Source organism: Rousettus aegyptiacus, unplaced genomic scaffold, assembly GCF_014176215.1.
Source record: "Rousettus aegyptiacus isolate mRouAeg1 unplaced genomic scaffold, mRouAeg1.p scaffold_m13_p_7, whole genome shotgun sequence".
Classification (NCBI taxonomy): domain Eukaryota; kingdom Metazoa; phylum Chordata; class Mammalia; order Chiroptera; family Pteropodidae; genus Rousettus; species Rousettus aegyptiacus.
The window spans coordinates 42525950-42550000 of NW_023416310.1; the positions used below are offsets into that span (position 1 = coordinate 42525950).

Genomic DNA, 24051 nt, shown 5'->3' on the forward strand with positions numbered 1-24051 from the left:
GTGAGAAAATGCAAGCATTTCCTTTCCTTGGGTCGGGTGTCCACCTCTGACAGTTAAAAACTCTAAGCTGGATCTGCAGAAAGCCCCAGACATCTCCACCCCACGTTCTTGCGACTCCTCAGCACAGTCTTTTCTAACCTTGCTCCTGCTTCTCCTCCCCTCTCCCCGTTTGACTTTTCGACTTGGGGTGCTTAGTTCTGAGAATCCAGTACTTTTCTCATCACCCCCTCTGCCCCGAAAATGCTGGCAGACCCCAATAATTTCGAGGAAAGTCTTGAAGTCTATGCGCAGAGCTCTGTGCAAAATAACTCCCGCCTCTGCCTTACCCCTCGTTTATTCCCAATTTATTTCAAGAGTCGGCTTTAGGGAGAGTCTAGAGGGGGAGGGAGAAAAAAGAATACGGAAAATAAAGCCGGCGGCCGGGATCTGCTGGCCGCGTTTGTGCGCGTGTGCCCTGGGTGTGTGGGTGTTTGTGACTGGGCGTGCGATTTAATGGAGCGCCTCTCTGCTTCTCCAGTGCGGCCAGAGCTCGGTTCGCGCACCCACCCCTGCCGAGGAGCCTACTTGCTGCAGCCCAATGCATTGTGTAAGACGCGACCTGTTATGGCCACCACTACTTCCGGGTTCTAGCATTCTGGTCGGAATCCACCTCTCCGCCTGTGCAACACACACTTTACACACGCACGGGGACTGCAAGAGGGCAGCATCGATTGTGGCTCCTTTAAGACAAACTCAGACAGACATTTTTTTTAACCCTCCTCCTCTAATCTCCCTCCAGTGCAGCAGTTGCAAAGAGGGAGAGAGAGAGAGAGAGAAAGAGAAAGAGCGAGCAAGAGAAGAAACTGATTAGGAATTAGGACTGATTCAAGGGAAGCGAGCGCTAGGGCTTTGTGCATTTGAATATTAACATTTGAGGTGTTCTGACCAGAAGAAGACAGAGCGGATGATCATTCATTCACCACGTTGACAACCTCGCCTGTGATTGACAGCCGGAGTGGCAGAAAGCCATGAGATTTGGTAGTTGGGTCTGAGGGGCGCTCTTTTTTTTTTTTTTTTTTTTTTAACTGATTTTTTGGGAGAGAAGATCTTTTTTTTTTCTTTTTTTCTTTTCTTCTTCTTTTTTTTTTCTTTCTTTCTTCTTCTTTTTTTTCTTTGCCCCCGCTGCTGTCTTGGAAACGGAGCGCTTTTATGCTCAGTGACTCCGGCGCTTTGCTTCAGGTCCGGTAGACCGAAGATCTGGGACTAGTAGCTCACGTTGCTGGAGACGTTAAGGGATTTTTCGTCCTGCTTTTTAAATTGTTTTTTTCCGGGGGAGTTTGCGTATTTCTTTCTTTTCACACTGGCCTTAAAGAGGATATATTAGAAGTTGAAGTAGGAAGGGAGCCAGGGAGGCCGATGGCGCAAAGGGTACGTATTAAAAAACAATTGTGGAACTCAAATGTGAGATTAAATTGAAACGTGGCTGAAAGACACTGCTAAAAAGTTTCCTTTTTTCTCTGTCTTTTTGAATGAGGCTCCTAAAGCCATGGCCTAAAGCAAGAGTATTTATTCAATGCATTTGTAGACTTATGTATGTTACATGTAATTGTTAATTGGAGTAGTCAAATTTTCTACAGATTCCTAACTAGCAGCTATACAAACAAAAATACAAGCTCGGGCAATCATCTGGTTAAAAAATAATAATTATAATAAAAAACAGAAACGTTAGATGCCTAATGCTATAATGCGAGCATTTAGGGAGCAGAAGTTTAGAGGTATTTTAAAACTAAAATAAGCAGCTAAAAACTTCTAATATGTTATTAATTATTTCATCTTTAATATCATTAGACGTATTTAGCTTTTTTAAGCAAATAACTTTCATAGTACAATGGTTTTTTAGGTCAGGAAACATTCATCTTTTAAAAGTAATTTTAATGTGCATAGATTTTTGTGCAAGGTAATACTTTGAAAGTTTTTCTTAGACAAGCCCTGCACTAATTGGATACTAAGCACACAGCTACTCACTTCTAAAATGCAATACTAATTTCCCCAATATTCCTATTTGAATGGAAATGTAGTGAGAGTAAAGTGAGACAATGACAACCCAACTGAGGTAGTTTCTTGAAAGAAAGGAGGTCTACAAAAAGCCTTCCTTGCATAATTTGTGTCCTGGCCCTCAAAGCCCTGTTTGCAAAAGAAAGTTACTAGGCTGACACATTTTTCTTTACTCCTTTGGTTCAGGCAAATGTCAGCGTTCTTCCAAACTCTTTTCACACCTCTGGCTCTAAGGAGATGAAAGTGGCAATTCCTCTTTTCTTTGAAAATCATTTTACTTTCGATGTCTTCAAATGTTCAGGGGGAAAAAACTTTCCTGGAATGAACCAATGAGAAAAATCTAAATAGCTAAATTTTGCCCACAAAAATAATGACAATCAATATGAAAGTAGTTTTTCTGGAGGAAGAAGATGGGGTAGTGGTGGTGTATGTGTATTTGCTACTGGATTTGCTCTAAACCTGATGAGTAACATTTGCCTCACTGACTTCTAGTCTGGGAAGAAAGTTCGTAAGAGTAAAGAAAATAGAGTAACTAACTGTTCCAAATATGGATTTTCTTTAACATTAGGATAGAAATTGCCCAATTTTAAACTCAGCTGTAATGTATAAGAAAATCTACCCTTCTCTGAGTTTCACTTATAAGGGGACCAGTTAGTTTTGTATAATTTAGCTTAGTTTGTCTTGCAAAGCAAAGGAAATACAGTGTCTTGCAGGACTGCCTAACCCTCGCTGGCAGGGAAATAAAACAAGAAGTCTGTCTGAATTCACGTGCTTGGCGTAGCTGTTCCCATCCTAACTTTTTTTCTTCTTCTTCTTTTAATTCTCCCTGATGGGAAGGGGCTGTGAAACTAGGCAGGTTTGTTGCACTGTCCTGGCACGTTTTATTGTTGTGATTTTGAATTTCCTTCTCTAGAGACATGCACTTTTTACCACATTTACCTTCCGGGAGAATGCCTCCATTTCTTTCCTTCTATCTTCTTCCCTTCCTTGCTAAAGGATTCTCAATGTCTTAACTGCTGATAGAAACACAAGTCAGGGCAAGACCGTTCATCCTAGCCGGGTCTCACTGACAATCCTAGAATTTTTACTTTAAAATTTATTTTTTTAAAAATAAGAAATCTCAACTTTAGAGGCTCAAGGCCACCGAATTCCAGGTTGAAGGATCCAGTTGGACTGACATTATATAAGCTCCGTGCCCTGCCGTTCTCCCATTTGCCCTCCTGGCCTTCTGAACCTTGCTTCTCTCCTGTTTGTCATGCAGTACGACGACCTACCCCATTACGGGGGCATGGATGGAGTAGGCATCCCCTCTACGATGTATGGGGACCCACATGCGGCCAGGTCCATGCAGCCGGTCCACCACCTGAACCACGGGCCTCCTCTCCACTCGCATCAGTACCCGCACACAGCTCACACCAACGCCATGGCCCCCAGCATGGGTTCCTCCGTCAATGACGCTTTAAAGAGAGATAAAGATGCCATTTATGGGTAGGTACAACGGGCAGCAGGTTAAATGGATGAGAAACGGCGCTTCCCCTGTTTCCCTTTGCCCTTGGTCAGGGGAAAGCCAGAGGTCTCTGGACTGGAGGTACATTACTTGATGACTTTTCATTCGCATTGCATGGAGAATTTGGGAAGGTGGCCTACCATCCCGGACGCCCTCCTCTACACAGGCTTCGCGCCAGCCCAGCTCCCCGCTCCGCTGAGGCCATGTCCGCGAAGGGGTCGCCGTGCAGAAGTTACTCAAGGTCCCTCGTCCTCTCTCAGATCCGGCTCCGTAGCTCAGCGGGTTTGAGTCCTAGCTCGCTCCGATGTGCAGGGAGAGCGTTGGGGGTTTCTAAATGTAGGCGCCTTTGTGTTGGAACGAAACTTTTTAGTTTAAGGGAAAATCTTTTAAGCCACTGATTGTTCGGACTTGCTAAGTTTACTCAGCAACCGTATGCTGGCTCTGCCACCGCACAATAAAATCAAGGGAGGACAGTTGCAGGTCAGGCAAGGGGAAAAAGCTTTGCGTTTAGGGAATCTAACCACTGTAGTCAAGGAGAGGAGCTCAATCTGAGTTGTTACAGACATTAAGAAACTTCTACTTGTTTTAGTACTTTGTGATCAAAGGCGAACCTGCAGGATTTAGAAGTAGATGCGGGGTGATATGGGCCGTGTTGTTTTCTGGCTGAGGTTCACATCGTGTTCTCTCCGTCATTGGATTAGCCCCTGGACTAGTAAAATCCTTTGAAAGTCATTTGTGCCTACTGTGTGCTGATGAATTTGGGGACCCCTTTGGACTTTGCATCAACTTTTATTTCTTTTTTTAAAATCGTGCAACGTTGGCCATTCCCAGCTAAAAACCCTTTCTGTTTTATTTTTCTGGTCCCTTGTGTGATGATGGGCTTGTTTAAATCCCAGCGTTCTCTCCTCAGCGTTAACTGCAAATGATTTAGGCTCTGAGACAGAACATTTGGGGAAGCTTTGAAAAGGACCCCAAACTGTTAAATTTCCAGCTGGGCTGTGAGAGCTAATAAAAGACTTGAGACACCTCCTTGGGCATTAGAAGAGTCTTTTCTCTCTCTCTCTCTCTCTCTCTCTCTCTCTTTTTTTCTTTTCTTTTATGGGCTAAGATAAGAACATCTAGGCCCCTCACAGTACTAGCTGCTTTGCCATTCTGCGGAGGCAAAATGAAAGGCTTTCTTGCAGGACCATTGGAAGGAACTTTCTTTGGGGGGTAGTGGGGACCATCGGCGAAGGGAAGAACAGTAAGCAGGGAGCCGAAGAGGCGCCTCCCTGCTCTGCGAGGGTCGTGGGGGTGGAGATCGGTAGGTGTAGCCCCTGACAGCCGGTCCCGCAGCCTTAGAGGTCCTTTCCCCAAGTTAGCTGAGCGCCTGCCACCGAGATCCCCAGCCTGCGGCTTCGTGAGGCCGCCTTGGAGGAGCCCACTCGAACGAGCTATCCCAGCCCCTAGCCCAGCGCCTTTCACCTACTTCAGGTCCTGGATGTGCAGCAGAGGGACGAGGGCTTGTCGGGTGGGAAACTTAATTCAAAATGGCTGCTGGAACCGCTTGGGTTTTATTCTTAGCAAATGTTACCAATTTCTCTGGCCAGATATGCTGAACCGATCCTCAGACACGGTCCGTGGCTTAGGGCCTCCGACTTCGGGGCCCTAGGAGGAAGGGGAGGTGAGCAGTCACCTAGGAGGGGGGTAGGGGGAGGAAAAAAGTAGATGGCGAAATTAGGGAGGGGGTCCCTGCCTTCAGCTCCTCCGGCTGCTTTTCTTGGGCGCCCGTTTTCCCTGACTCGGGACTAACCACTGTGTTGTTTGTGACTGTTGTATTTTCTTGCAGACATCCCCTCTTCCCTCTCTTAGCACTGATTTTTGAGAAATGTGAATTAGCTACTTGTACCCCCCGCGAGCCGGGGGTGGCGGGCGGGGACGTCTGCTCGTCAGAGTCATTCAATGAAGATATAGCCGTGTTCGCCAAACAGGTCAGCAAAATAAATGTTTAAAAAGTAAAAGAAAAAAAGTGGGGACCTTCCTCCTCCTACCCAGCACATTTGCAAGAGTATCCAGCAAATAGTCCACCCAAAGCCATGCCCGTTACAGCTACCCTGAGATTTTCCTCCAATATGAGTGTTTGTTTGTGGGCGACTCAAAATCGCCTATATTCTTTAAGGCTTCATAACCTAACACAGAAAGCTCCCTCTATAAAATAAAATCACAAACACCACGCGCTGGAGCTGCCTTGGACTTGGCCAGCTGGGCAGCGTCCTCTAAAAGAGTGGCTGCTGGTAGAAGTCACCCTGAGCTCTAGGCTTGTTTTCGGCTTATTTGATTCACGTTGAAATGTTTCTGCGCGGGACGAACTCGGTGACACCGAGTCCCTCCCGGCGGTTACATCCTGCCCCCGACAGTGTAATGAGGCAAGAAACTAGAAAGGCGACCAGATTTCAAATGTTTCTTTCTCCCCCCTCTCCCTTCCCTTCTCACTTCTATTTAGATTCGCGCAGAAAAACCTCTATTTTCTTCTAATCCAGAACTGGATAACTTGGTAAGAGCAGACCCTTTACTCCCCTCCCCCATCACCCCTCCCCCTCAGCCCCCCAGCTTTGCTTTGAGACCCCTGAGGTTTCTAGACAGGTCTTCCCGTCGTTGCATGTCGGCTGCAAATGATTCCGTCCACGGACAAGTAGTCCGAGACAAGATCCCCGGGAAATAAATTTATCTGGAGAGGGGCCGGGCGAGCGGCGCGGGAAACGCGAGCTTTTGTTTTTTATGACAGCCGGGCAGCGCAGCTCTAATCAGAGCGGGGATTTATCTCCGGGCCTGTCAGCGTGTGTGCTTAAACTTTTCGGACTAACCAGCCCTCAGAGTCGTGTCACGAGGGCAGCGACCGGGCCAGAAACCCCCTAACAACCAGTTTGCCTGAGAGGTGTGCTGAAGGCGTCAGAAAGTTCGCGGTGCGAAAAGCCACAATTTGGGAACTATTGGACTATTTTCTGTGCACACCTTACAAAGAAACATCTAGTCCCGGGATGTGGCCCTCTGGGGGTGCAGTTGGGGCAGTGGATCTGAGAAAGGGAAGAGAACCTTGGGGAAGAGAGTGTTTATGATCCCTACTTAGATGCTTTGTTGTTGTTTTAGCTATTGTTTTTTTTCTCCTTAAGAAATATAAATCTCTAGATGGTACCCAGTCGCTGCTATTAAGTTTTAGTGTTATTGCCATAAATCAAAATAACTCTATTTACTGGGGGGAGGGGGTGGGCTGGAGATGCTAGAGCTGTGACAGCCAATTTTCTGCAAACTAGGAATGGGGTGCTCATTCTTTTTGTATCTTTGCAGATGATTCAAGCCATACAAGTATTAAGGTTTCATCTGTTGGAATTAGAGAAGGTAATTTCTCTAGCCTCTTTTCTTTTTGCTTTTGCCCCCTCACCCCCAAACACACAGGGTGGGGGGAGGGTTCTGAATGGCTGAAGTTCAGGCTTCTGAGACATTTGCATAAGTGTCTTTCTTTCTGGTAATTACTGTCAAGGCCAATCTTAGTGTCCATTTCTCTTTGCAGTTTAATTACAATTTCAGCCACTAAAACCGGGATCACAAACGCCCTAGCCTTGTATTCATTCTTAATACCTTGCTGGCTTCGTATAAATAGTTGCAGTTCTGTGCATCCCGGGTGATATTTAGGATGCTGTTGTGAGTTGCTTCACAGGTTATACTTTTGTGGCCTCTTCTCTTTCTCTTCTGTTTCTTCTTCGCTACCTTTGGTGTGTGTTTGGGGTGGGGGGAGTTTTGTTTAGTTTTAGTGAGTTTCTGGAAGACAGTCTTGAGAGCAGCAGCAGGTCAGACACAGAGGAGAGGCGGTTAGGGGAGGAGGAGATCAGACAGAAAGGAGGTGGTAGGGAAGATACATTAAACCGTTTTTTGCAGAGACAAAGCAGAGTTGATAGTCGTGTAAATTCCTTGAATCTGCGAATCCTGCATACACCCCACCTTCACACTCAAAAAAGGGTGTGGGGTAACACGACTTTGCTAGTTGTTCTATAAATCTCAGCAATAAAAACTTAATGCATTGTAATTCAAACTAACATTAAATTGCAAGCACACTTGGGTTTCTTGGTGAATTTTTGCATCTCAGTGATGCCTGGGATCTGTAAGAAACCACACCACTAACAAGTAAATATTTTGAAGTGTTCTTTTTATTTAAAAAATAATCAATTTGATACATTTTTGTGGCTCTAGGTTTTTTTTTAAATATCAGTACTAGTAATTTAATTTCCTTCTCTTTTTTAAAAGAAGTATCCTAAAATATGCTTCTTATGGATAGAAATCCTAATTACATATGTTTTGGGGACTTGGGTTGTCAGGCATATATCCTATACCACCCATAGTACTGGTCCTTTGGAGACTACACACACACACACACACACGCACACGCGCACACACACATACACGCATTTTTTTCTAAGACGCTCTGGAAAAGGACCTATGATAAAGTAACTGGATGAAATTAAATAGTGTACCTTAAATGTCATCCACACAGGTCACCTCTCTAATGGCCACAGCCCCGGGAGCAGATGAATTTAACACGGGTGTTGAATATGTTGTAGCCTGTGAATCATCTTGTCACTGTCAATTTTCTGGGATATCTCTATTTTGCAAGAAAAGAAAGTTATTCCTAATTCTAGATGCGTCTGGGGGTCTCTGGAGGACAATTGCCCTGTGTTTCCCCTATTTGGAAGTTTGGATCTCACAAGGGGGGTGGATTGCACTTGTCAATGTCATTTATGCACTCCTGATTATATTTCCATTTTTTTTTTATTTCTGTCATAATGTAGGTACACGAATTATGTGACAATTTCTGCCACCGGTATATTAGCTGTTTGAAAGGGAAAATGCCTATCGATTTGGTGATAGACGATAGAGAAGGAGGATCAAAATCAGACAGTGAAGATATAACAAGATCAGCAAATCTAACAGACCAGGTATGTGCTTTTCAATTTCAACATCCCTGGAAAAAAAAAATCTGTATGCATATTGCTTGCTGGGTCACTACCACCTCCTTTTATTATTTGCATATGATTAAGTCCCTTTTAGATACATTTCCATCGAAATGAAAAATTTTGAATAATGTGGCTATTATTGCTTCATTAAGGCTGGCTCTGGGATTCGACCTGGAGAGATGAGCTTGTAAAAGCTTTGCCTGCAAACTTGACCTGTTTCTTGTCGCTTTTAATTTTTGTCTTTATTTTATTTACCCTCTATAATAATAGGAGTGTTAACTGCCAGTGACCGCCTCTGATTGTAGGGCTTTGTTCTGGAGCATTTCCCTCCCTCTTCTATCGTGAAGAAAAGAAAAGTGTAGGGTCTGCTTATTTCTTATTTTATTAGGAATAAACCCAAGATAGGTGGTCTAAGAAAGACAGCGAGGGTTTGAAATCTAGCAAATGCTGGCTATTTTCTCCCTGTCTATACGGTTCATTAGCCTGTCTTGTCAGTTTTCCTCGGCCGAACGCTTCTAGACCTCACTGAACATTGCTTTGTGGAGTGCTCGCTGCAAGCTCGCCCATTTTATTGTACTTCATAGAAAAAATAAGACCTGGCCGAAGGTATAAAAAGGGATAAACATGGACTTTTCTCCTCTTCTTTTCCACTCATCCTCCAGCTGGTACGTGCTATGGGCCCTCTGGGTTGGCAGCTTTTGGAGGTGTCAGCATCAAGGGAACCTCGGCGACTCCCTCGGTGTGGCGGGTGGGGGACCTTGCGCCACCCTGACTGGCTCTCAGTTGCGGGCCCTTGCTTGCTTCTTCGCCTGCTCGCTATCCTCCCTCCAGGCTCTCCTTCCGCCGCTTTGCTAAGTGGGGACTACTTTTACTCAGACTTGCTGGGGAGGGGGGAGAGTTCACCCCCTCTCTCACCCCAACATTACTATTTTCTCCCAGTCTCTCTCTCTCTCTCTCTGTCGAGTCGCTGTGTCTCTGGATTGGTCCGAAGGAGTTGCAAAAATGCCTTGAAAGTGAGGAGAGGGTGGGATAAAACTGGGCTCAGGACAGCTCTCCGTTGCGAATTGTTGCAACGTGTCTGGAGATTTGGGTTACGAGCCTCCTCCGCCTTTCCACATATAAGTGAAGGCCCAGAGTTGTTTCTCTTTCCGACTTGGCACGTGAGCCCCGTCTTGGGGGAGAGATCAGCCTGCCTTTGTTAAGCCAAAGGGCAGCCAGTCATGCAGCTTTCCTCTGCGAGCTCTGCCACATCACTGTTGACCAGCAGTTATTTTGCCATATCCTACTTCACTGTCTTGGTGTCATCTTAAAGTTTTCTTCTCTTAATGTCACCCCCTTAAAATAAATTCCCGGTTTGGATTTCTCAGGGGAACCCCGCGACAGAGGCTGAATCCTCTTTTCCCCACGAAAAGCGTAGGGCGGGCAGAGCTGAGCTTTAAAAGCGGCAGCGCTCGGTGTCCCAACTATTAGTTACCAAGTTGCAAACTTTCGGCAGTGTAGACGAGTGCCCAGAACAGACAGCCTGCGCGATGCTGGCGCGGCCTGCCGAGGTGGGAAACCTGCAGGCGGCTGCTGGCTCGGCCCGGCCCGGGCCCCGCGGGCCGCCAGCCCTCGCCCCCCAGCTGTAAGTGCAGATTCCGCTGAGCGACCCTCGGGTAGCTGCTGTTGAATAAAAATTGTAATCCAACAAGCCTAACTAGAAAATGGGATTCTAAAAGCTTCGGAGTGCTGGGTACATAAAGCTATTTGAGCAAATTACAAGAATCGCTTAGGGGCATGAATGAAATCAACACTTTAATTGCCTCCAAAATGAAGATTTATACCCCATTTTCTCAACGAATCATTTATTTTATTAAAGTCAAAGATAAAGGAGCAAAGTTATGGGTTATTTTTTGGGGGTAGGGGGATACAAAACTGGTATAACATCATTGAGTTCTTCCACCTACTCCTGCGGTAAACTTTGTTACCCAATTGCCTTAATTTGAGATGCAGATCGGTAGGCATTTCTATTGGATAAAAATAGGCATTTTATTCTCCACCTCGACCTATAAAATGAGAAGCCTGCCTCCCACCCTCGCCGCCTATGAGGGGGCTTCGCGGCTTTGGCTGAGCTGGTGGCGCTGTTGGCCTGTGCGCGTGGGCGTGCTCGCGTGACCCCTCGGGCTCACCTAGGTCACAGCTGGTCGGAGGGCAACAAACCCAAGTTTGTACTTTCTAATTGACCGCTTCCCTAGAGCCAGGAGTGAATGCACCTGGGCTCCCTTTCAAGCTAGGAGTGCAGAGCGCGGGGCGCGAGCGGGACTGTGTCTCGGACGCGGAGATGAGTCTCCTGTTCTGGGAGGTGGGGCGCGAACGACAAGGCACTAGGGCCGCCCGGTGGCCGCCAGTTCTGCTCGAGGGTTCCCAGGGACGTTGGACCTCTAGTGCGGTGCCCTGGGGGCGAGGTCCAGGAAGGATGGCCTCGCCACCTGTCTGCGAATGCGGCCCTGCCAGTTTGAGCCTCGGCGGAGGGTGCGCTCTGAGACTGGATGCTTCAGGTGTGGCGCGAGCGCTGGGCCTCGTTAGCTCATTAACCCCTCTGTCTCTAGGGCCTGCTGGCGGCACGGTTTATTTTATTTTACGTTTTTTCCTCTGAGGGCGCGAAGGCGGCCACCCGCGCAGGGACCTGAGATCGACGACTTTGATAGCAGCCGGTTTCTCGGAGGGCTAAGTCGCGGAAATACACTTGGCCTTGTAGTGTTGTTGGTTTTCTGTTTGTTTGTTTGTTTTGAGTTGATTTTAAAAATCAGATTAAGACGCCAGTAAAAACTGTAATCCTGCCCCCGCCCCACCAACTCCCACTCCCAGACCCTGAGGTCCGCGCGGGCGCAGCCCTTCCTGGCGCCCTCTCCCGCCCGCCACGCTCCCCACCTCTGCACCGACGCCCCGACGCCCGATATCCGGGGACAGCTGGGGGAGGAGGGGCGCCGGGGGCTTTCAGGCCTCGGCGTGTGGCGAGGCAAGGGCTGAGACCCGGGAACGGGGGACCCAGATTGGAGGCGTCGAGGCGAGGGTTGCGCCTGGTTAGCGGTGGAGAAGGACGCAGATCCGAGGGGAAGGCGAGGCGCGTGCTTGGGGGGCCCAGGTTGGAAATGGGGACACCCAGAGAGGTTAGGAGGGGAAGAGTTTTGCCGCGCAGTCGCTAGTCTCGAGACCGCGCGCTCCAGGAAGGAGCCGTCGAATGAAGCCGTCCTTCCGTGGGCTGTTTGTTGCTCGCCATTCCTTGAACCTAAGCATTTTTCACTCCAAGAACTAGGCGTGAGAGAAAGGAGAGCAGAGCAAAGAGTCTACAGGTCCCTAAGGCCACCTCCGGAGTGGCTAGGTTTGCTCTCAGCGAGCGGGGACTAGCTGGTCCTGTTCTCGGGCGCCAGCCTCAGTTCTCCTACAAGCAGCGGGGAGGCAAAGAAATGGTCCCTTTGGATTACATTTTTTATTCAACAGCAGCTCTCCGGGGGGTCCTTGGCTGAATCTGCATTAACAGCTCTTGGGAGAGAGCTGGCGGGCTGCACAGGGCGCCCTGTTGCATGTTAATCCAGATTTGTCTCTGACATCTGGAGAGAAGTAATGTGGCTCTTGGAGATAGAACCAGAAAGCCAAGCTCGCCAGCCAGGTTAAATGCCAAGTGCTGGTGAACTCCCAGGGGACTGAGAGGACGGCTGCCGGGGCTGTGCGGCCCAGGCTGTAGAGCGTCAGGCCTCCAGGCCTCGAGGATCCGAGGCAGACCTGGGCCAGTGAACTTTAGTTCCCAATGGGCCAGGGAACCCTGGTGGCGATCGTTTTATTTTAAAAGTCCGGAATATTGTTTCCAAAGCATAGTTTGAGTTGAAAAATCTTAAAACTGAACTTATACTGAACTGAAAACCCCTCTTCACCCCTGTAAAGTGGGGTGGGAATGCAACTAAGGGAGATTTAAGCTTTCTCGTTTTGGAGAGGTGTTATGGTCAGGAATAAGGATGGGAGGGCAAGGAACAGCTAATGTCCTTGATGTATCTGATCAGCTGTTTTAGAAAAAAAATAGGTAAGGCCATCAGATATTTACTAATACAGGGAATGCAGACAATTTATTTTCATCTAATGAGAAAACTGGACAGAAATATCAGGAAACAGGAAAATGGTCCCATTGTCAGGTAGTTTGTTTCTAAATGCTTATTTAAATTATAAATACTTCATAGGGTCCCACTTGATGCCTTAATCCTGGAACCTGTCAGTCCACAGGCCTTGCAAGCCACGGGATCTTAGAATCACCTACCTTTCCTTTTGATTGTTGTTGTGGGTCATGTGGTGTTCTCTTAATTTCTTTTTTGAAATATGTCAAAGGGAAATTATGGCAAGATTCTCTTTAATGATTAAATAATAAGGTGTTGACTGCTTGTCACTACATTGGCTAATTAGGATGTTCATTCTAGGCTCTTTATTGCTTAGTATCCTTTGAATTAAAAGTTAGTTGTTTACCAGGTGTGTTTTTATTGTTACTTTTTGATTGGCTTTTAGTGTATATTTATGTGTGAATTTCAGAGTAGGGATGTATCGATTCTTAATAGGGGCTCTTAAAAACATTTTAGAAAAACAAGAAGTACAGAGCATATGCAGATAGGTTGAGATCAATTCCATTGTTAAAGGTCTTGAAGTCTAAATTCTTAAACTACAAAAATTATTCCCTTTTCAGTTTCTTCTCTCTCCCTCCCACTGTTTCTCCATTTCTCTTCTCTCTCTCTCTCTCTCTCTCTCTCACACACACACACACACACACACACACACACACACACCCCCTCCCTCTGTCTCAGTCCCCAGTGCAAGTTCCATGGGTAATGAAAAGCAGTGATACTAATGCTACTTTGTACAAAGGAAACCCCATAACAGTAACTATTGTTCAGTGATTTAACTAGCTCTGTGGCAATAGGTCACTCAAATAGCAATCCCTCTCTCACCAGAATGACTCCATTGCTCACAATTTGGAAATATATAAAGCAGTTGTATGTACTATTGCTATCAGTCCTAACTTAGAAACTTTTATTAGAAAGTATGGAGAAGCTTAAATAGTAGAGGAAGAAGAGAGGGAGGAGGAAGAAAAAAAAAAGATTAAAATATGGGCCCTGCTTTCAAAAAAGTGAAATATCATGCTATAATTGCCTAACTTTGAAAATAAACAAATTTTAAATCATTATGTTTTCAAGCATTCGTATGTTTAAATGTTAAAATGTTTGTCATAGTCCAAAAGATTTAAAACACAGCTGTTGCTGGGTGACAGAAGGAAAATTATGCAGTAAAACTCCATACTCTTAAAAACAAAGACTATTTGTGGTCCTTAATAGAAACTTAGGTTTATTAAGGCCAAGCAGATAGGCTAAAGTATTACCATGGGGCCAACTGTTATAAAACTAGCTTACCTTCCCTCGCAGGTGGAGTTGCAGAAACTGAAGAATGCATAACAAGTTATATTAAGATATTTGTCATAAATGAAAATACTGTCAACATGAATTCAAATGAAGTATTTTCGTATTGGTAATGCTATGCTCTCCATTGCAATAACAATATTTTCTTCTGAAATGTAAATATGTCAAACAAATGTGGAATGCTAAAGTTTTAATAAATGATCATTTAATCATCAAACACAACCCAAGTATGTAACAGAAACTTTTAAAGGAAGGTTGGCATACAGCCAAATTCCTATAGGGACTAGCAGGGAGATGATCAAAAAATGAACACGAAATAAGGCTTCCTGTAAAAAGGTCTATAATTCAATATTATTTGACTTCACTGTCAGAAAGATAGTTGTAGGATAGTAAACTGATACCATTCTCAATCATTTTTGTTACACAGGCTTAAATGTTTGCAACTGTAGCACTTTACATTGCTTTTTTTGGATTATGGTATCTGTCATATCTGTGTCAAAGTGGTGCTTGAATTTATATTATGAAACAAAAATTTTTGCCATTTCTCCTGAGTGCAAAAATTAATTTAATATTTAAAAATTACATCAAAACTATCAGAAAGTATTTTATAAATAAAGAAATAAAAATAGAATACATGTGACACAGTGTATCTGACAGTTGTGCAGCTGTTAGACATAAACATTTTTCAAAATCCCAAGTAAAACAAACTTGTACATCACGTGGAGCTTGGTGTTCTTACTCAGCAAGAGATGTCAGGATATAATACCTGTTTCAAAAGTTAGGGTCTAATACATAAAAATCTAGCCTTCCAATTTGAATTTTAATAATTCCAAAATTTGACTTTTGGGATCCAATAAGTTTGGATATTTTACTATCCTTAATATTTGTGAATAAACCTTGTGTGTATAAAATCAGTTTTGAAAATTTCAAACAGATGAGTATGTCTATATACTTTAACAGATAAAGAGACTTCTTTACTGTATTCTTAATTTAATGTGCAGTGATTTCAGGATTATAGGAATTTGAGGAAGCTTTTGGGAGTCTTAAACAGCCTGTCCAGGAAGTATACCTATATTGGGGAATTGCTGGATTTCCCACACTTGTAAATTTGACTTTTTAATAAATGGTATAAAAGATACCATGTGAAATAAACAAGAATATATCCGTTTAAATATTTGTTGCTAGAATTTGATTTCAATCTGTTTAATGCATTCATGCATGCAGAATTAAAGCAATTGGCAACACTTTACTAGACTCTCTCTGAACACTCTTTCCAAATATCATTTCTTAATCTAGGAAATATGTTCTTGTTAAAGGCAAACAGAAGAGTGCAAATCTTTTGAAATTATTTTATATTTCTGGATTTCTTGGTTCAAAATTCCTAAACCCTACCATAAAAAGCATATTCTCTAGTGAAATAAGCTTATTTCTACATTTATTAAATTATACACCTGTTGTTTATGGTGTCATGACCATATACACTTAAATACAAATTATAACCAGAAGTAAGTCATTAATTCTCTTTAAGATATGCAATAACTACGTTATGGCTTTTCTATGACATATGCACTGCTATGCTGTATATGGCACAAACAAATGGAGGATAAAGTTGTGAGAATAAATTTTAATTATGTATGATCCTCAAAAATACATTTCTGCAATTGATTCTTCCCTTGATACTTTTCATGACTCTTTGTATAATTAATAGGATTTGTAATCATGAGGTAAAGAATCTTGAGTATAAAATGTTATGGTTTTTTAAAAAAATTTAAATGAATTCAGATTTTCTGCAGAAAAGAAACTGTTGGTACTACTAAGTTTACTAATACTTTAAAATTACTGCAACTTTTTATGAGTTTAACAAATTTAAGCAACATTTTATAGTGTTGCTGCTTTCTTTCATTTTCACACAATATAAAGTCTTAAATTTTACGAAGATTGAACCATACATTATTTTGACTCATTTAGAAGATAGTAGTAAGTAAATAAATAACATCTTGAGTGATATTAGCATTTTTTTCCTGCCAACACATGCTAACTTGGAATTAATTGTTGCTGATGAATTCCCATTTCTGTAGATTTTTCCTTACACTTCACAATGCAACATGGAGCGCAATGCAGAACTTTTATTATCTGGGTTGTTGGTTACTATTTAGCAAGGCAGAACTGTGGCTTTTTCTTTTTCTGATCACTTCTTTTCTATTGTTTGGTAGTTCCCCATTCCTGCAATTTGAACTTGAACTAGTTTGCTAGGTCTTATTTCCTAGTTTAGTACCTTATAGGTTATTACACATGGGTTTATTTTCCTGCAAAGATGAAAAATGTTGCTCACTTTAGAAAAGGAATGAATGGAGACCAAAGTCATCAAATATTCCCAACCTCCACTTTACAATTAGGTTGAAAAACTGAAAACTGTTGTTCTTTGCCTTCCCTAGGGCTATGAATACTTGATATAAAGATTCCTATCAGCCCCTTTCACTCTTCCTCTTAAGGCTTAAATGTTTGTTTTCAGTGACTGTATTCTTAACTGATAGTCCATATTTGGTCCCAGACCTCCATAATTTGCATTTTATTCTGCATTTGCATTCACATTATGTCCCGTAGAAACTCTTTAAAGTGAAGTGTGTTTATGACTATTATGAAACTCTGGAAAATGAAGTTTAAAATTAATTCAACATGGTAATCAAAAGGACAATGAAGAGAGCAATTTGACGTAAACCCAGAGTTTTCTCATCCCATCCGAACTTGTAAAGGGCTTATCTCTCTTCTTTTAAAAATATTAGAAACTGAATGAGTAAGAATTTCTTTGACAATAAAACTCCTCTTAACGTCTCTATAACTATTTGGATGTATTCTCAAACATTAACTTAATTTGATAGACAAGCTATAATTAACTGTGACCTATAGTGCTTTCTGTTATTCAGTGACTATTCCTTAGTGATTTGAAAACTTAATTTCCAGCTAAATGGTGTACAATGTCTGAGGTTCTAAAGGCATACTTACACTACTTAGAAGTGAAAATAGTTTGTGTGTCTGTAGGGCTTCAAAAGGGAGCTCTTTGGGGGCGGAGACTCAATTTTTACAATGTAAAGTCCTAGCAAACTAGTGCAGGTGGGCTTTTTTTTTTTTAAACTTAGCCTTCGTTTCTATTCACTGCAATGTTAAAGTTATTCACCCAGAAATGGAAACAAAACAAAATGAAACACTGTATTTCATAGGACAAAAAATCATACATGACATTTTAAATCTAGTTATTTCATTGATCATAAAAACCAGTAGTGTAGAGAGGTTTAAAAATTGCAGCAGATAGGTAAGATGCTATTAGCTATAATGCTACAATCAGAGTAGAAACTTTAGCAGCAAAATTAAATTAAGCATTTTGGGTTCAATTGGAACATTTACTTGAAAATTCTCACCAGATCTGGAGTTGTTTTAAAATCCCCAATTAAGAATAATTTAGTGTAAGAACTTCGTGATAATTCACCATTAAGTGTTACTTTTACTTGAAATTGTTTAATATGTTCATTCACAGGAAACTCCATCTCATGAGTAGCCACCCTGCCCTTCATTCATTCTTGAACAGTTCAGATAAGTGTATTATTTATTTAGTCTCTTGTATACATTATTTATGGGAAATGTGCTATAACTCTACAGAGCATATGGAATTTATCTTTGAGAGATATGAGTGACATCTCTGCCAAAAATGGCATAGCCTTAAGTAGATAATAAGGTTACCCTCAGAGTACAGATAAATAGCTTCTCTTATAGAGTCATTACATGTTTGTATTTCATAATTCCAGGCGCAAGTGCATTTTTCCATTTTCATTTTAATTGTCATAGTTTTCTTGGCCCTAGCTTCTGCCAAAGAGAATCAGGAATTTTACATTTTGAATTGATCTTGATGATAAATTAATTTGTTTGAGGGGAGAAAAAGATAAGGAGTAGCAGAATCATTTAACCCCTTAATTTCTCTCAGTATTCTTCTCTATCCCCAAATGTGTTTTAAATTTTCTGAAGAATATTGTCCATGGAATAACACTGGTTGTGTATTTGGTGGCTTAGCCTATTGTGGAATTAAATTTTCTGAAGAATATTGTCCATGGAATAACACTGGTTGTGTATTTGGTGGCTTAGCCTATTGTGGAATTATACAAGCTGTGTTCAATAACAAAATCACCAAGAAAAATAGTGGACTTATTGTGCCCTGCATTTTCTTGCCCTAAATAATAGAGACATGTATGCTATGCTTATTCTGTGCCTATCAAGTGTATTGTTGGTATTCAAGTACTTTTTATTCTAATAATTATTCAAAGCCCGTATCAATCTGCATTTGAGCGAGTATAAACATTTTTATTCTGGAATTTGGAATTTGCAGCAACTCAATTTTATTTTCCAAATTACCCTGCCATTTCAATTAGGTGCATTGTTCTTCACTCTACTGTTTCGACATTCTAAAGGTTTGCTTGCCACCCTAATAGTGAGTTGTTTGAGTGTTTAATATTTATTGAGGGCATGTAAAGAACATGCCAATAGGAAAAGAGGAGAATAAAACATTAACAAATCAATTATGGGGCTTTTCTTCACTTGTAGTATACATGTAATACTCCAAATACTCTATAACTGTTAAAAATAGTATGAATAGCCTCAGGAATAATAGTTTTGGGTATGGCTGAAGAATAGCATTCTGATTAACTGGAATTCTTCAAAATGTGCACCAGGAGTGCAACTCGGCCTCTCGTTTCTGGAATTCAGAGTTGCTTGGGTTGATCTCTCAGTTAAATGCCCTGAAATATATAGAGAGAAGTTTGCCATTCTAGGAACCGGAAATGCAAATTAAATTTCAAAGTGCTTTGAGAAAGACCTGGCTGATGATTTTACCCAAGATAATTAATGAAGGAAGGGATAATCTCCACACCTCCAAATTTAACACTGTGTTTCTAAAAAAAGAGAGAGAGAGAGAAATTGGAATATGCTCTGTTGCTAATTGTTAGTGTAGATCAGTGGTAAATGTGACTGTTCATTATTCTTTCATCCAAAGTATAATGCTGTAAGGTAGTCGAATAAAACAAGGCTACATCTTGGCTTAAAAAATTTATTTCCCCCCTCACATAAAAATTGCACATATTTTGGTTTGAGAGTTTAGAAGTAGAAAAGAGAAAATTTCAAAAACACTTGAGAAAGAGTGTTAAGTGCACTGATTGTAACTTTTAGTTACACCATCTTTCAGGCTGGCAATGTCCCAGTGAAGTATATACACATTAGAATTAGAGCGCTGGTGTTTGAATTTAGGCTTTGCTGTGAGAGGGTAAGTCTCTTCATCCCCATGAGCCTCAGTTTCATCATCTGTAACATTGAGGTAATAATAACCCACATTATCGAGTTAGTATAAAAATTAGGTAAGAATGCATGTAGAACATTTAAAATAGTAAACCTTAAATGGACAGTACAATATATTAAATAATATTTTATCTTCTAACTTGTATGCTGCCAGACCTTCAACAACATTAATTTGGGAAGAGAGGATTGGGTAGTTGTTGATGAAGTGTTATTTTATAAACTTTTATAAGAAAAATATCTTACTTTTTATTAGAAGGAGTCATTATTATTCTGATTTCATTATAGTGTAAAAGGGCCCTCAGTTGTATTGCTGATAGTACAGTGAATTACTACAGATTCGGTCTTAGGTTCAACTACAAACAACAATTATGTGCAGATCTTGTGCTAAGTACTTTTTCCACATTTCTGTGTGCAAATGTGACATGGCTAAGGTCCAGTTGCCCACAAGGTCTTATTATCTACTTGTACTTAGGATACAATGTTTTCTGCGTTATCGGATGTTCTTTTTGCTAGGATGGTTGCCTGGAAAATTTGTGGTTTGAAGTTGTTTTATATAAGACACTTTTGAGTTTATTTTATCTTAATTTGTTTGCAGAATGAGGAGCACTGAATTCTGAGTTACAAATGTCAAATAAAACATTGGGAAGCAAGCAATCTTATAAAAGGGATTTTATAACTCTGTGTACATTGGCATAATTTATAGATTCTTCTGCCATTCTTAAATAGAAATGATAGAAAATACGCTGAATTTCATTAGAAAGTTCTCAGCAGATAAATGAAGGTCTGAAATGTTTAGATACAAATATTTAGAAATATAGTGGTCTAGTGGGATAAGACTTTTTTTTAAAAAATTTAAACTTTTGACTCCGAACTACAGTTAACAGGTATGATTTCAGTAGAAGCACATCGAGTCATTAAAATAATTTAATATAGGAGTTTATTTTCATTAATAGCATGCTGGCCATAATATGATGGCATAGGAAAAGGGAATGTTATTAAATCATAACTAACTACTTTTACTAAGATTTTTAGTGTAATGAGACTTTATCTTCTCTTCTATTTATGAGTCTTTTTCTCCACAACAAACTGCTTAGTAGAATTCGAACATTCAGTACACTTGAATAATTTCTGATTTACTTATCTTCTTTCTGGTTTTGTGATGTGTGAGAGAGAGAGAGAGAGAGAGAGAGAGAGAGAGAGAGAGAGAGAGACTGGTTGCCAATTCTTGGTAGCAGTTTTTTTTTGGTTGTAACTATTCTTTTCTGTCATTATTTGTCTGAAGGTATCTGCCCCATGTAGGATCTATATTATCTTCTGAGACCATAGTGGGGTCACCATGGGATGGTGTTGGCATCGATTCTCAATGTAAAAGTATTGGGCAAAGTATGTCAGTGCTGTGTAGATTTCATAAGGAAAGCTTTTGGAATATTTTGGGTGGCGTTTTATATCTGTAGGATTTTGCTTAGCATTATCGATTGACTTATAATTTTGTGGATGACTTAATTCAACAATGCAGTTAGTGATGACTCAGGAGCGTCAAAGTAGAAACCTAAAAGATATTTAACTGTGGGAAAGTAAGATTTAAGGAGCACTGGAAAAGTGACCCACAGTGCTGGGCCTGGACTTGCTAAGGTCCTTGCCCTTACTGCCTGTCACAGTAGCCAGTCCTTGAAGATTGGGAGGAGAAGTAGGCATGGACATTTGTAGGAGGGTAGGCAAAATATTTAAGGGCTAGTAGATTCTAAAAAAGGTAGCTGACTGCCAAGCTGCTTTACATTTTATTACAATGTAATTAAAAACATTAAAATTAGTTTTTTTCCTCATTCTTATGCATGAATCCTCATCCACATGATGAATCCATGTTGCTGTGTGTGTGTGAGTGTGAACATGCACTTGTGCTTCTCCTCGTGTCTGAACCTGAGGCTTCAGTGATTCCCGGAGCTCATACAATCACCTGGTACAAAATTTTTCACTTAAACATGAAATTACTCCTTGGAGAATTTTCACCAAAGGCAAAAAAGCACAAAAATTCTTCTCCTCCTCTCTGCATGGCTCATTACACAGAGATAGAGGATTCAATGTTTGAAAAATTATCATTTTTGTAGGTTTTATTTGTGGTACGTGAGAACTGGGAACTATAGAATTCGATTTAACAGACACTGTCTCTACCTCTACAAACTACTCACTGCTACTATCATATGATCGTGTGTGTGTGTGTGTGTGTGTGTGTGTATGTGTTTAAGGCAATACACCATAGTTGCTAAGTTGCTAAGGTTTTAGAAATCTACCTTATTTGATGTTGAATTAGACACATTTATGCTGTTTGTAAAGATCCTGGCTGGCACAATGCAGTGAGCAACATAACTAAGGAATAATTAGATAATCATTGAGATGCATTACTAGATTAAAAGTCCACAATGGCAAATAGGGTAGCACTGGAACTGTCAGAAGAGGAAGTGTGGTGTCTTGGTGAGAGCTGCAGATTCTGAGAGGGGATGCTGGATTTTCATTGTCTTACCACTAATTTACCATCTGCCCTGAGTCACCAAAATTATTTGTCAGGCCTCTATTAAGTGGGGTAATAAGCACATTTTATCGCCGCATTAAAAAAGGGGCTCAACAAGAACCCTGGCAGGCCTACGGACTTGGCAAAGGCAAGGTTGCAAGGGCGGAGACAGGGAAGGAAATGAGAAGAAGGAGGAGAGTCAATGGACAAAGTCGGAAGAAGTGTGTGAGGGAGATAACCTTCGAAAGAGTTGGCCTCCCTGTGGAAGGCACGTGTGGGCCACCACAAGGGACTGCCTCAGGCCCCTACCAGTCTTTGCCCTGCACAACAATTGCCTCCCCATATTTTATCATCTGTCCGCAGGACCGAATGAACTTAGAAAAGGTTTCACCTACAGACCACTCCCAAGCACACTTTAATGTGGCCCCTGAATCCATAGCATGTGTGCATACTGAAGTATTAGTCTGTGAGCTTCTGGTATTTAAAAACATCTGAAAACTTAAAAGGTAAGAGGGCAGTTTTACTGTGTTAAAACAGAACATCCTGCTCAAACTTGTCATGGTTAGATGAATTTTGCTTAATGGTTTCCAGGGATTCTTTTGAAATTCATATAAAAAATTTTACTTTTTTTTTCTGAAGTACTTGAATTTGAAGTTGGGTAGATGTACGTAGCCTCAGGGGAGTGTATTTTGAGAGGAGCAGGCTTTACCTAGGGCTCTAGCAAATTGTAGGTGCTATTTGGTGGCTGAGTGAGTTGAATGCTTAAATGCTATGTTCTGATAACAGGCAGATGCAAATGGAGGCCAGTAAGATTTTCAAATAGGAGTTTCAGCATATCAGACTTTCAATACCATAGATAAAAAAACAAATCTCAGGATCTCCCATTTCTCAGCTTCAAGGACAAACTGATAAAGACGTGTCACGTTTCATAGCAGTACCTGGACTCTTCTCTCCTCACTTCTGTGTGTGGGTCTCTCTCGTACCTTTTCCTCAGATGGCATCATTGATTAAGAGACATATAAGGAATCGCATCTGCTGAAGTCCTGTGCCTTTACGGATCCTGAGAGACACTGTTTAGACAGAGGTGAAAAGTGTCTGGGAGGGGGACTGATTAGATGTGGCTCCCCTGACAGAGTGGGCTGGAGGCATTCAGTGATCCTGTCTTCTCTGCTTCATGGATGAGCATAGACGTGTGTGTGTGCATGTATGTATGGACACGTGCAGATGTGGGAATGCAAGCGTGTGCATGCAGGGGCATCACGCACATTGGTACATTCCCCATGTGGACTGGTGACTCCTGATCCGGAGGGACTTAATCGTTCATTTCTGGAGCCGAGCCAGCTCTTTCAGGCCACTAAAGAGCATTTACTAAAGAGACTCTGGTAGTTTGAAAAAGCAAATGTTCTTCCCCAAAGAGAAAGCCACCTACTAATAGGTGCAGCCTAACTTTAAATTTTGAACACTGATTATTTCATCAAATTTTACACAGCTGCTAGCTACCCTCCATAGAGTCAAGATCACCAAACCCTCATTTCTATCATTTTGAATGAGACAGGGAGTGTAGAAATTTCAAAGAAGAAAAACCCTACTAATTTTGGTCTGAGAAAAGAAAACAAAAGATTCTGGCATCGTACTGATGTGATGAATGACCAAGTAAGAAGATGTGCCAAAGTGCTTTATACACTGTGAAGTGATTTATAAATATTAGGGATCAAATTTGACTTGATAGGGTGGGGAGGAGCAAGCCACCTGTAAAATCATGTTATTTGAAGGTGAAAATAAGATCAGTTTGCATTCCCTGAGCACACACCAGCTGTGAGATAGCCCAAAGCATACTAAAGTGTATGCCAAGCCAGCTCAGGTTAACCATTCTTTCCACAAGGCCTGTAAACTGAATGAATATACCTGTATGTAGATATTTCAGAGTTGACTATGCCATTGCATTGAAAAATATAGGAGCTTCCATTTGTCAAGTGCTTGCTGCATGCCTGAAAATTTATATGTTATGTCTGCAGAGGACTATTTTTGTTTTTTTTTTAATTATCATTTACGGATTAGGGACATTAAGAGTTAGGGAGGCTGAGACTTGTCTAAGACTATGAGTTGTGTAGTCATATTTCAAACTAGGATGTGTCTAGCTTCAAATTTCCTTTCTTTTGACTGTGTTAAACTGCAACTGAGTATCAACATATTTTTATAGTGGTGTGTGTTTATGTGAATGCAAGTGTGTGAGACGTTTTTAAATTGTGT

The 24051-nt window shown here is 41.6% G+C and overlaps 1 protein-coding gene across 2 annotated transcripts in view; it reads left to right on the forward strand.

Moving 5' to 3' along the window:
- Positions 1-646: 646 nt before the first annotated feature.
- MEIS1 (Meis homeobox 1) overlaps positions 647-24051 on the forward strand; it is a 129331-nt gene continuing 105926 nt past the window's right edge. Inside the window, exons 1-6 of one of the 2 annotated variants that reach the window (XM_016137885.2) lie at positions 647-1407; positions 3296-3522; positions 5370-5511; positions 6024-6074; positions 6866-6916; positions 8362-8508. In XM_016137885.2, coding sequence (XP_015993371.1) covers positions 1396-1407; positions 3296-3522; positions 5370-5511; positions 6024-6074; positions 6866-6916; positions 8362-8508 — 630 coding nt within the window. In that variant the 5' untranslated portion in view covers positions 647-1395. The remainder of the gene's footprint in view (positions 1408-3295; positions 3523-5369; positions 5512-6023; positions 6075-6865; positions 6917-8361; positions 8509-24051) is intronic. The other variant, XM_016137888.2, reaches the window with a different exon arrangement.